Genomic DNA, 13,360 nt, shown 5'->3' with positions numbered 1-13,360 from the left:
AGATTCTCTAAAAAAGTCTATAAACACGAGGCACGGTTTCTACTGCGAAACTGAAAGGGTCAAATAAAACCACGTGATTAAAAGTTTAAATGACAATAACATTCGTAGGGGTGAATGTGATATTGTGGAAACATAAACTAAAGAGATCCCCGTGATTTAGCGTGAACGTAATGCGCATGTGCCAAAGTGTAAAATCCCAAAAATCCAGATGATTTCCGTATTTTTAATAGGAATTTTCGCTGATTATTAATTAGCGAAGCTTGATTGAGAAAAATAAAAACAAATTGGTAATCTTCAAGTACTAATGATGTTTGAAATATATAAAACAAAAGACAGTACTCTTACGATTTCTTGGTATTAAAGCCCAAAAATTCGAGTTTATTATTCTAATATAGTAGTATAGATGTAGGATGTGTATGAACATATAAAATATAATTCGGGTAAACATATATAGCCTTTTAAGTCATCTGTAACAAACATAATTGTGTTTTTACGACTAGGGCTCCTGGTATTTACTTCTGAGTGGGATTATAATATTTCAGATGAACAGTAGAATAACATGAAGTTCTTTCCACTTATTCATATAAAGTAAAATGTCAAATCCGATCATTTAATGTAAAAAGTAATGAATAAAGGCCGTTGTTATTTAAAAAATTAATCAAAATTGAATTAATGTTTCTGTAAAGAAAAAGATAGACTGAAAAGGTGAACCAGTCAACTTGGAGGTCTTTTCAGAAACGCACCATTTTATTAACATCTTTTCTCGTAATAACGAGATCTTTTCTCGTAATAACGAGATAATTACCTCGTAATAACGAGATATTTTCTCGTTATTACGGGATCTTTTATGTGGCCCTATTCGTCTTTTGTACCTTCCTGTGAAGTTTTAGGAATGAAAAATGAAAATGATTCAATGAAGATATCTTGGATATTTTCTATTTATATCAATTTTAACGGTTTTTTGTTCACAGAAATGTGTATTTTCATTTTTTTTAAAATCAAAATTGATAGAAGCAATAACTTGGAAAGACTATAATTACGTTTATTTTATTTATGATAAAAGAGTGGGAGTTTTTTTCTTGGTCTGTCTATAAGTCAAGAAAAATTTTTGTTAGTTACTTTTGTATCATGATTCCTTCCCACAAACAAATTTTTTTTCATTGTAATGTCAAACTAATTTTTAAATGTCAAATTTTCCGATGTATGAAATCGTACTTTCTGCTTTAAAAAGTTAAGTTTTGTATGCAGCAATATTCTTTTTTTCTTGTTTCTTTTATTGCACACAAACCCAGAAAACTTCAGCGTGTTTGAATTTCTCCGTAAAAATCGCCGAAAAACGCAGAAATATGTTTTTTCCTGAAGTAGAGGATGAACAGTATTTCAAAAAAAAACTTCATTGTACATCATATTTGATTCGTTTAGCTAAGCCGGTTGTTTTTTCTCCCACCATCATCTCACCGTGACAAACGACACAAACGGCACGAGGACCTTTCAATGATTCTTTAGTAACGATGCATTTCAGAAATTTTCCATCTCTGTCCAAAAAATGAATTTTTTCCCCTCGGTAATCTGTAATAATGACGTTGCCGGACTTGTCATTAGTGATTGAACAGGGAAAGAAATTGCCGTTATTTCCAGAGTAGGTATATTTATGTATTCCTTGTCTATCTACAGCAATGACGGCTTTTTTCGTCAAGTCAGTAACAATGATGTCATCATTGATATTCTCTGTGACGTAAGTTGCGTCAGTATACAGGGGTTGACGCTGCAAATCGTACTGAATTTCCTGAAGCACGATACCGTTACTGCTGTACCGAACGACTTTAAACTGATCGTCCTTACTAAGACATACGAGAATGTCATTGGCCGACGTACTTGTGACGCCTCGAGGATACCAATCTCCTGTTTTAAACAGCGTAATCACGTCGCCGGTAACAGAAATCATTTTTACAGCTTTATCTGGTTTATCACTATACACTACCTGTTTGTTGTGCACGCATATATACATGCCTTTCCATGAAATGCTGACAGATTTGTGGATGTTTCCCTGCATGTCAAACAACTTCAGTTTTCTGTCGTTCCCTCCCATCCAGACTCTATTATCATCAGTAACGGCCATGTCATACAAACGAGATTGATACTCCTCAGAGGCAGGAAAACCAGTGTCTATTACAGAAATGACTGCTGAGACTTTTGCTTCCTGCTGTAGTTTTTCAACGTATCCAAAATAAGTTTGCAAATCTATTTTTCCCACGTGAAATTTCGGAAACGAATACTGTGGGAACTCGCTCGGTGTTTCATGTTTCTGAATTCCAGGTATGAATGTCTGCATTTTTTTTACATCATGTGATTTCTGCAATTTTGTTACATTTCTGTTCGTTTCATTGATTTTTTCAATCATTTCTTCAAACTCTTTCTTTTGCTTTTCAAGAAGTGTCTCGTGTTCAGTTTGCATATCATCCAGTTCGCGGTGAAGTTTTTCCACGGTTTGGTTGATTTCTCTGTGTAACTCCTCCCCCCTTGCTGATACTTCATCTTTCCTTTCTTTGTAGAACTCAGATAACGAGGACAGCAATTCCTCAGTGCGGTCTAAATTTATTTCCAATTCATGTTTTGATGATTGTAGTCGATTATTTTCCTTTGCTATTTCTTTCAAAAGTTCTTTAAGTTTATCAGCCAGTTCGGATATATCGTGCGACCTGTGTTTGATAGGTACGCAAACCAAGCAAATGGCGACATCACAAGTTATGCAATAAAAGGAGCACTCTTTCTCGGGATGGGATTCACAGAGACATGGGTCGTAATCATCCTTACTTGCAAAATCTAAAATGGTATGCCCGTTTCTAGCTCTGGCACGTACATGTACTGCAACACAGGAGCCGCAAAGATTGACCTTACATTGCCTGCAGAAAAATAAGACAGGTTCCCTGCATATACTGCATTCCACGAAATTTTGGCCTTGGGTTGTATCCTCAGATGCCATCAAGTGAAACTGAAAAAAAAATACCGATAATTTATGGAATTTCTTTTTTCACATATGTCGGCTTAAGGTATCCACAATAAAGACAATTAATTTTTTCATATGTAAAATCTAAGACATATTTAAAGATAAAGTAAGATATAAATTGAAAGATGTAAAGAGAAAAACGTGTTCTTTGCTGTTTCATACGGACTTTCGAATTGCTCGAGAATTGCAGTGATAATTTTTGTATCTCACTGTAACTTTCTGCGCTGCTTCATACATAAATTGGTACCAAATTAGCACTTCATTAGTAAATACATGATAAATTTATTAATTTTGAATAAGTTGGCCTTATCATAAACTTTGAACTAATTTTAGGCCTTTAATGGCCTTTTACTATTAAATAATTTAATCGCAATTTTTACTTCACTCAAAAATATAATTTCACTGTCTTTAAATATAAAAAAAGCTTTAGCTGGCAAATTATGAACAAAGCAAATTAAAGATGTTTATTCACTGACGTATGTATCAATGCCACATAAGGAACAGATTTGCCTTGTTTCAATGAGTGATTCCGTCTGGACTGATACTGGTCTTATACCAGTAAATATTCCCAGTGTGACTCGGATAGCTTGGCTGTGTTTAATCATATTTCTGTCAAGATATTTGATTTAAAATGTACATTTTTAAAAACAGTAACACCATTCTCGTGAATCATGTATGAGCTTAGTTGATATATCAAAACAATACACCGATAATGGGATGTGACAACCGATTGACAAACTTGTAATTGATTGTCAGTTATATATTTAAACCTTGAATTTATCTACACGCATTTTACACCGTAAACGATTTTAAAAAGAGTTAATTATGCATGGATTTGGGGCTGCCGTTGTATTTGACCCAGTATTGTTCTGCTTGAGGACAATTTAAAGTAATTGTAAATATTGAAATGTTTTATGATGAAAGCAGTTGGAACAACTGCATGCTTCTGAAAACTAACGTTTGCTTTTTGCAATTCTTGTTTTTCTTTGAGCGTATTTCGTTTCATCCATTGGTTTTTTTTTCATCAATAACTATATTCATTCATATGGTATGACTGGGCAAAACCCCTTCTTTTTCATCTTAATCGACAAACTTTAAATTACAGTGACGTTAACAATGGTATGGAAATTCTTTCACTGGTTTTGAAGTGCAGGCGTTGACCGAAAATAATTGTTTTTAGGTTATTATTATTTGGTCAAAACCGGCCACGATGATAGTTCGTTGAGTATGTGCTGTTCAACATTAACTATGCAGTGCATTCTAACGACATTATATTTAGAGGGTCCACAATGCTGTCTGACCCTAACCCCCAAAAATGGGATTTTTCCCCAAAGGTTACTTGTATTCAATGTTTCGCATGAAAAAATGAAATCAAGAAATCATACCTTTGCATAACAGTAAAACACAATGCTGACGTATACAAAACCTGGTGCACATTTCGGGTTGTTTTTTTTTCAAAATACCTTGTAGATGGCACACCTACTCCAACATCATTCTTAAAACAATAAGAGTTCAACTTCAAGGTAACGAAGAATACGTCAACAACTCTTCAAAATCAACCTTCAGTTTGAACAATATCCTTTTATTGTCACCTCTTGTTATGCCTTTAACAAGTCGGGCACATACATGTACTTTTATGGGGGAGTATTTCAACACGTGCCAATGATTACGCTATTTAGATAGAGGGTAACAATAGATATTAACATACTCTGTTCATTGTATATTCCAAAGGTAATTTGAAAAAGTGTGGTACATTCGTTAACTTATCATAATGACAAGTAGACCATATGTTCTTCATGCGAACGAATGCATAAAAGATTGCCAAAAAATTTTCTTACTTTGGCCGCAGAGACGGCCAACTGATATGAGAAGACATATAGTACAGTGAGTTTTTAGTTTTTCATTGTATATGAAGACACTGCATGGCAAATATTGAAAACACGGTAATAGAAAATTGATGCATGTTTTTGACACAAATATTCTGAAAATGGTTTTTGTGGTGATAATTGTCATGAAAATTTAAATTAATTTTCTTTTCTACCAAACACACATTTTCAACTTCCAACTGCGATATTAATTGAATTCAATAGGGGATATGAACTTTCATATTATCTTAAAATCCCTTAATTTTAGCTGTAAATAAATGGTATATACATAGAAGATTTAAACTTTATTGCTAAAAGATATCATATTAACTTTGAACCTCCCCTTTAGTGTCACAGAATTGTTCCAATAACAGGTGTGAAAAGTTAGAGAATTATGTCTACGTGTATTCATTTGTTTTGATTTTTGTAATTTTCGTTTTTGTTAACATAATCTGAAATTTTTATTAGTCAAGTTTTACTGCGCTAGTTGATCGTGTTCTTTCCAATCTCTTATTTTATTAGCTCCTATTGTAACATATAACTTACCTTTAGTTCTAATAAAGTTAGAATTGATACCTATTTTAGATATTACTATGTAGCTTATATCTGTAGAATCGTATGGTATATAGATTTTATAATTGCTTATGTTTTACTTATCAGTGTAAATGTTTAATCTGGCTTTATTTCAATTGCATTCGTGTATTTCTGCTGTTAAAGTTGCAACACTTTGAATGTGTCTGTAAAACTCAAACGTTAACTTTCTTTACAGTGCTCTCTGTAATTGAGTTTTTATGAAACGTATGCATTGGTGGTAACTTATAGTTAACATCTTTTCTTTCTTTTGTAATTGTTTTTAAATAATATAATATTTTGTATGTAAATGCCTATTATTTCACTCTACAAATAGAGTCGTCATATGCATATTATTTGCAATCTTAATATTAAAATTCTTGACTGATCGGTTTCACGTGTAACAAAAGTTTCAACGGTTGTGAGCTTTATAGATGATATGTTTTACAGTGCTACCCACTGTAATTTCCCATTTTCCAAACAATATATATATTAATATTATATATATATATATATATATATATATATATATATATATATATATATATATATATATATATATATATATTATTAACTGTTTATTTTTTCTCGTTGTTCCTTGTTATTAAGTCCCAAATGGTCTTTTCTTTAATCTTCCCTACTTACATTTACTGTACTTGCATGCAAAATTAACTTAAAATTGTATCGATATGACAGTTAAGTATGACTCTTGCTAGTTTATAATCTCTCTATCAAAACCAAAAAAATAAAAAATAAAAACATCATCTGAGGCAGGTATCGCAGTCTATACGTAAATTGCTAGTACACGCATTACAGATGTTAGTCCGAAATATCTGACGTTTTTCTGGCTTTTTTAACGATTTTGATGTTTACTTGCCAGCTATCAAAATCGTTAAAAAAGCCAGAACAACGTCAGATATTTCGGACTATACAGATGTTTGATCCACCTCTAAATTTATCGCGGGAAATATAGCGTGAGATCACTGTGACGTCATACTTTGAAATCTAGAATCATTAATTTACGTATCTCAACTCAATACGAAGGAATGGAAACATGTAAAAATTTCTTGGTTCTCAACAAATCTTGTGCGGTGCTCAAAACGTGTATTAAAACTTCATGGCACCATAAATTACGAATTAATTTTTGGAGAGCACTGTGGGACATAGACAAAAAAATTTCTTGATGAATCTGTAGGGTTCGTTCGTTCTATTTCCCGCGCGCACTGGTTATTAGAGCTCGCATCGCTCGCTAATAAACAAGCATTCTGAGAGTATTTCATCAGCAAATATATTGATACATGTCTCCCACCGGCATCCCAAATTTTTAAACAATTTGTTTAACATTGTTGTTTTATGTGCTGAATAGGTCAAGAGAAAATTCGATGAAAGATTATTTTTAAGGATAAACCCGACTAATGATAAAAACAATTTGCTTATAATCAATTTTTTAATATCTGTGCGTACATTTAAGTACATCGACGCACAAAAATGATACTAACCAGATCATAAATATGTATTTCATATTTATTATCAGAAATTCAAAATTTGATAAGTTACGACAGTCGAATCTGATAATTGTTGGCTGAAATGGCGGAGTAGGATTTGCACAATGAATTCCTGCTTCTCGTTACCCCCCCCCCCCCCAATTTAACTGGAAAACGATCAACTGTAGCACTAACCCGATCGTAAATAAATATCACATTTAATAATAATTACGAAATTACATAATGTACTTTTGATTAAAAGTAACGAAAGCCAAACTTCACCTATAGTTATAAGTTTTAGAATTAATTCGCTTTTTCACCAAGCCATAACGAAAAACTTCTAGTACATGAAGTTGGGACAGAATGACTCCCCCTCCCCCCTCCCCCAAGAAAAAAAATCAAGACGACCCGGTTTCACCAGGTGGGGACTGATAAGAATATCTTTAAACAAGTGTTTCATACAATACCGGAATTTCATGGGAAATTCTGATATTTTGGTTTTCTTGTTTGGAAGTTAATCGGAGCACTAGGCACAAGGTTTTAATGTTATCATAGTACTGGAACATGCATGCCGTTGCAATGCAAAGTATCCGTATACTTTTTGTTTTCGCAACGTTCTTTTATCTGACAAGAAAGGAGGAATTTTTTATAGAATTCGAAGAAATCTCTCTTGAATTATAGCATCAAAAGTTGGTACAGTCACTTTAATTCAAAGTTGGTTTAAAGATTATACAAGTTGTTGTCCTTTAAAAAAGGACTACAATACGTGGACCATTTGTACGTATTTCCAACGAAAACGTGAAAGCCCTAAGATTAATAGAGATTCCACCGACTCTAGCCCTCTGCTTTTAACCAATTTTGTTCGTTGTATTACGTATACATGTATGTATAGCCCTGACATTTTATCTCAGAATTTAAAGGGTTCATACTTCTAAAATAATTATGATCTATCTATGAATGAAGTTTGCATGTACAGTATCAGGCATTCGGTGAATTTTACTATTTGCGCTACTTTGTTAGCTATGCAGTGACAGCTTTTTGTAAATTGAAAATTTCATATTTTGATGCATTTTTCTTGAGAATAAAACTTTTATACAGTGACATATTATTAATTCAATCATACTTCAATGCTTAAAAGAATTTAATCGGGAAGTTCTCTAGCCTCGCCTACTATAAAAGTAAAGTTAAGTTACATGTGTATTCGGAAAACAACAAAACATTGCAAATTATGCTATTTAATGCATGTTGTAGTTTCGGCATAACATTAACTTATTTCATAATACTGATAGTTCATATCACATGCCAATCATTTCTTTAAAAGGAATACTTTGTTTCTGTACTGTTTACCGACAACTTTGAACTTCAGTGTGCATATGGCACGGTATCCCGATCCCGATTCAGATAAACGTGTGCTAGCTTGGTTCCCAATCGCAACTTCTCGGGCCTTTCCGGCAGGCTCGGAAAAACACCTCGAATGTATTAACATCACCGGATGTTATAATTTTATACAAAATGGAGTCGCTTCCCATTAAAATAAGTATCGGCTAGACAGTGTTATTTGTCGCTTCTGTGTTATATTTCAGGGTATATCGTTTACTTTAATGAAGTATAGCTCACATCTCAACAGATCGTAAAATGTGTTGTATTTATATCAAGTTTTATAAAATGGTGGGTTGTCATGGAGGCTTAGGTAATACATTCGAGGTGTTTTTCCGAGCCTGCCGTAAAGGCTAGCTCATGCGCAGGCTGAATTTTCCCCATGGCATCCGGTTTAACCTCGCTTATATATTTTCTGCGTGGACCTTAGGGTCCACGCAATTGTATACCCATGGCTTTAGATGCTAACCAGTGAAGAATGGCTACGTACTGTAAAACTCTCTACTTCTACATTTTTCCTTAATTCATAGACAATCGGTACATATATTTAATTTACGATATGTAAACTGAATATGTGATTAATAAATTATAAAAAGAGGTAATGCCCCGTGAAAAAACTCTTCTACAAGACAACTTGCTTAAATTTGATAGATTTATCGACCATATGGTTTTCCTTAACTCCATTTTTAGTTTACCCAATCGAAAGTCGGTTTATTTGTTATTTCACATGTTTTACGTTTTCTCTAAAAAGAAGCTCATGCTACATTAAACAAGAGGCCCATGGGCCACATCGCTCACCTGAGGAACAATAGGTATGATAAAATCAGCTTAATGAAGTCATACTACAAAATATCTGGGCAATGTTTAATAATACATGTAGATCCTGTATAAATAAAATCCATTTTTTCCCTGGATATTCTTATGTTTTCAATCATTAGTCCCTTTTCTAACAGGATGATTTTATAGTTATATCATATGTTGAGTATTGCAGTTCTCAAAAATATCCTTAACAAGTGTTTATATATGGGATATAAACCTACATCAAACTCTGAACCTTCATGTGAGGCCAAAGAATTGTCCTGGGGCCAAAGTCTTAACAATTATAAAGAATCATCTGGCTGATTAGTTTCTGACAAGAAGATTTTTAAAGATTTACCCTATATATTCCTTTGATAAACTTTGACCCCCCCCCCCCCATTGTTGCCCCATCCTACCCCAAAGGATCATGATATTCACAACTTTGAATCTACACTACCTGAGGATGCTTTCACACAAGTTTCAGCTTTCCTGGCTGATTAGTTTCTGAGAAGAAGATTTTTAAAGATTTACTCTATATATTCCTATGGAAAACTTAAATCCCCCATTGTGGCCCCACCCTACCCCCGGGGGTTATGATTTTCACAACTTTGTATCTACACTACCTGATGATGCTTTCACACAAGTTTCAGCTTTGCTGGCTGATTAGTTTCTGAGAAGAAGATTTTTAAAGATTTACTCTATATATTCCTATGTAAAACTTCGACCCCACCATTGTGGCCCCACCCTACCCCTAGGGGTCATGATTTTCACAACTTTGATTCTACACTACCTGATGATGCTTTCACACAAGTTTCAGCTTTGCTGGCTGATTAGTTTCTGAGAAGAAGATTTTTAAAGATTTACTCTGTACATTCCTATGTAAAATTTCGATCCCCCATTGTAGACCCACCCTATTCCCGGGGGTCATGATTTTCACAATGTTGTATCTACACTACCTGAGAATGCCTTCACACAAATTTCAGCTTTCCTTGCTGATTCGTTTCTGAGAAGAAGATTTTTAAAGATTTACTCTATATATTCATATGTTAAACTTCGATCCCCCATTGTGGCCCCACCCTACCCCAAGGGGTCATGATTTTCACAACTTTGAATAAACACTACCTGAGGATGCTTCCATACAAGTTTCAGCTTTCCTGGCTGATTCGTTTCTGAGAAGATTTTTAAAGATTTACTCTATATATTCCTAGGTAAAACTTCAACCCCCCCCCCATTGTGGCCCCACCCTACCCCCGGGGGTCATGATTTTCCCAACTTTGAATCTACACTACCTGATGATGCTTTCATACAAGTTTCAGCTTTCCTGGCTCATTAGTTTAAGAGGAGAAGATTTTTAAAGATTTACTCTTTATATTCATATGTTAAACTTCGACCCCCCATTGTGGCCCCACCCTACCCCAAGGGGTTATGATTTTCACAACTTTGAATCTACACTACCTGAGGATGCTTTCACACACGTTTCAGCTTTCCTGGCTGATTAGTTTCTGAGAAAAAGATTTTTAAAGATTTACTCTATATTTTCATATGTTAAACTTCGACCCCACCATTGTGGCCCCACCCTATCCCTGGGGGTCATGATTTTCACAACTTTGATTCTACACTACCTGAGGATGCTTCCACACAAGTGTCAGCTTTCCTGGCTGAATAGTTTCTGAGAAGAAGATTTTTAAAGATTTACTCTATATATTCCTATGTAAAACTTCGACCCCCCCCATTGTGGCCCCACCCTACCCCTGGGGGTCATGATTTTTACAACTTTGATTCTACACTACCTGATGATGCTTTCACACAAGTTTCAGCTTTGCTGGCTGATTAGTTTCTGAGAAGAAGATTTTTAAAGATTTACTCTATATTTTCCTATGTAAAACTTTAACACCCCCCCCCCCCCATTGTAGCCCCACCCTTCCCGCGGGGGTCATGATTTTCACAACTTTGAATCTACACTACCTGATGATGCTTTCACACAAGTTTCAGCTTTCCTGGCTCATTAGTTTAAGAGTAGAAGATTTTTAAAGATTTACTCTTTATATTCATATGTTAAAATTCGACCACCCCCCCCCATTGTAGCCCCACCCTTCCCCCGGGGGTCATGATTTTCACAATTTTAAATTTACACTACTTGAGGATGCTTCCACACAAGTTTCAGCTTTCCTTGTCTTATGGTTCATGAGAAGAAGATTTTTGAAAATTTCTCAAAATTTTTCATAAATTCCTAATTATCTCCCTTTGCAAAAGGGTGTGATCCTTAATTTTCACAACTTTGAATCCCCTTAGGCTAAGGATGCTTTGTGCCAAGTTAGGTTGAAATTAGCCCAGTGGTTCTTGAGAAGATGTTGAAAATGTGAAAAGTTTACAGACAGACGGACAGACAGACGGACGACAGACAAAATGTGATCAGAATAGCTCACTTGAGCTTTCAGCTGAGGTGAACTAAAAATGCACAAAGCATCATTGTGTAAAGAGTTTCCTGAGTGTGTACCAAGGAAGGACTAGCGGATGAAAATAGGATGTGGTGTTAAATAAAGTCTTAGCAAGCAAGCAAACGGAAATAACAAATGTTGACCTTTTAACTAACTTTTTCACGTATCGAAACCGGTCTCTCATAAAGTAGTACAAAACACATAATAATTATATGAGATGTTTTCTTAAATTCACAAAATAATGGCTTGACATTATGTTAAAGTTAATTTTAACCCATTATTCTATGAAATTATCATAAATCGTACCCATCAATTAATTAGACAGAAAAACTCAAGTACCGCGTATTTGGATCATTCTGAAACCTACATATAAATGGTGTTTATTTGAATTTTGTGCAATTTAACCTCCTATCATTTTAATATATATAACATTTGTACCGTTCATGGTAAAGACCTGAATTTTGGACACAACCAATTCTCACTCTATTGAATTGATATTCAAATGGTAGGTTTGAAGTCGGTGGAAAAAAAAATTTCAGGACGGAATTTTTTTTTCTCAGATTTGACGTGTATATTTAGTTATTTTATTCCAGATAAAAAAAATATCGAAATTGCAGAAAAATTGAACTTTAGGAAAAAATAGCTAAATATTTCTTTTGTACTAAGTAAACTAAAATGGAGAAAAAACAATCATAATTTGGTCCGATATAGAATTTTTTTACAAACTTAATTGAGCTGAGTTCGAAAAGAAATATGCTGGCATTAACGATAGGTCAAAAATAAAGATTCCAAATGGCAGACAGCCAGATTTCATTAATTCTCTCATTAATTAATAATTAATAAATAAATAATGAGAAAACCAGATTGGTATCATATTATACAAATATCGCAGCTACCAAAGTTAAATCGCTCTTACAAATCTAAAAAAAAAATCTCTTCCGCCTCCTCGGTAGAAAAATAAGATTTTTTTCTGTTTTGTTTTATTTAGCTTCGAGTTTGTTATTTTTTCATTCTTCTCTGTCACTGACGAGTGCGTGATTTACAATCTGTGCAATGGTGCAGTTGTAAGCTACCAATTGGAAGCAATAAATATTGAAATCAAACACAACCCGAATGTTAAACCCAATTATGTTCATGTAATGGCTGTTTAGAATAAATGCATTTACCTGCCCTTTGCTTATTTAATATTCATAGCCCTTAGTCAAAAGAATATAAAAAATTACCTACATTCTGTAAAATGTCGCACTACTACTCCAAACTCATTTTTAAAATAGCAGGATATTCCAATTCAAAGGAACTTGGGTACGATGCTTTCAATGTCGCTACCTTGCAAAATCAACTTTCGGTTTGTGCAGCGGCCGCTTCGCGCATTTTAAATTACGCCTGTAATACTAAAATTGATCTCTTAGTGGTTTTAAATATTTAAGACCTTCTTCTTTCTACTCCCCCTTAAAAACCCTAAATATATATACATTTAACGCTCTCGGGTATTTTCGGGATGGAAAAAATACATTTCTGTTGGAACTATTTATGCAGCCAAGGTCATTCTAGTAATACGTGCAAGAACGCTTGCACACACATTACATGGACAGCTAAATATAGCTTTCATATCTCTATCCCATACAAACCCAGAGAAGTAAATATCGTCACCTTATGTTTTTGCTGTATATTGAATAATGTTTCAAAAATGTAAAAAAAAAAAAAAAATGCTTAAACAGCTAATAATTGACCACTGTCTAGACGCAGTAAGAAGTATATTAACAGAAATAAACTTTTCTTTGATTGGGCGTAAATGAATATGTCGTGGTTTTGGTATTTAAA

The 13,360-nt window shown here is 34.0% G+C and overlaps 1 protein-coding gene across 2 annotated transcripts; it reads right to left on the bottom strand.

Annotated features, from left to right (window-relative positions):
- Positions 1-12,924, bottom strand: LOC128158966 (uncharacterized). Of its 2 annotated transcripts, none has more exons than XM_052821964.1 (2): positions 12,763-12,924; positions 1-2,992 (listed from the first exon to the last, which is right to left on the bottom strand). In XM_052821964.1, the coding sequence occupies exon 2, from the start codon at positions 2,981-2,983 to the stop codon at positions 1,394-1,396; it is 1,590 nt and encodes a 529-aa protein (XP_052677924.1). In that variant the 5' UTR covers positions 2,984-2,992; positions 12,763-12,924; the 3' UTR covers positions 1-1,393. The 2 variants fall into 2 exon arrangements, with proteins under 2 accessions (XP_052677924.1, XP_052677923.1); XM_052821963.1 differs by having other exon boundaries at positions 2-2,992; positions 12,767-12,924.
- Between the last annotated feature and the right edge of the window lie 436 nt (positions 12,925-13,360).

This window comes from Crassostrea angulata, chromosome 8 (assembly GCF_025612915.1).
Source record: "Crassostrea angulata isolate pt1a10 chromosome 8, ASM2561291v2, whole genome shotgun sequence".
NCBI classification, from domain to species: Eukaryota; Metazoa; Mollusca; class Bivalvia; order Ostreida; family Ostreidae; genus Magallana; species Magallana angulata.
Note: the sequence above shows the minus strand (reverse complement) of the source record. Positions and strands in the feature narration are given on the sequence as shown.

Excerpts from the sequence above, each read along its gene's own strand:
- LOC128158966 (XM_052821964.1), bottom strand. The coding sequence starts at position 2,983 with ATGGCATCTGAGGATACAACCCAAGGCCAAAATTTCGTGGAATGCAGT.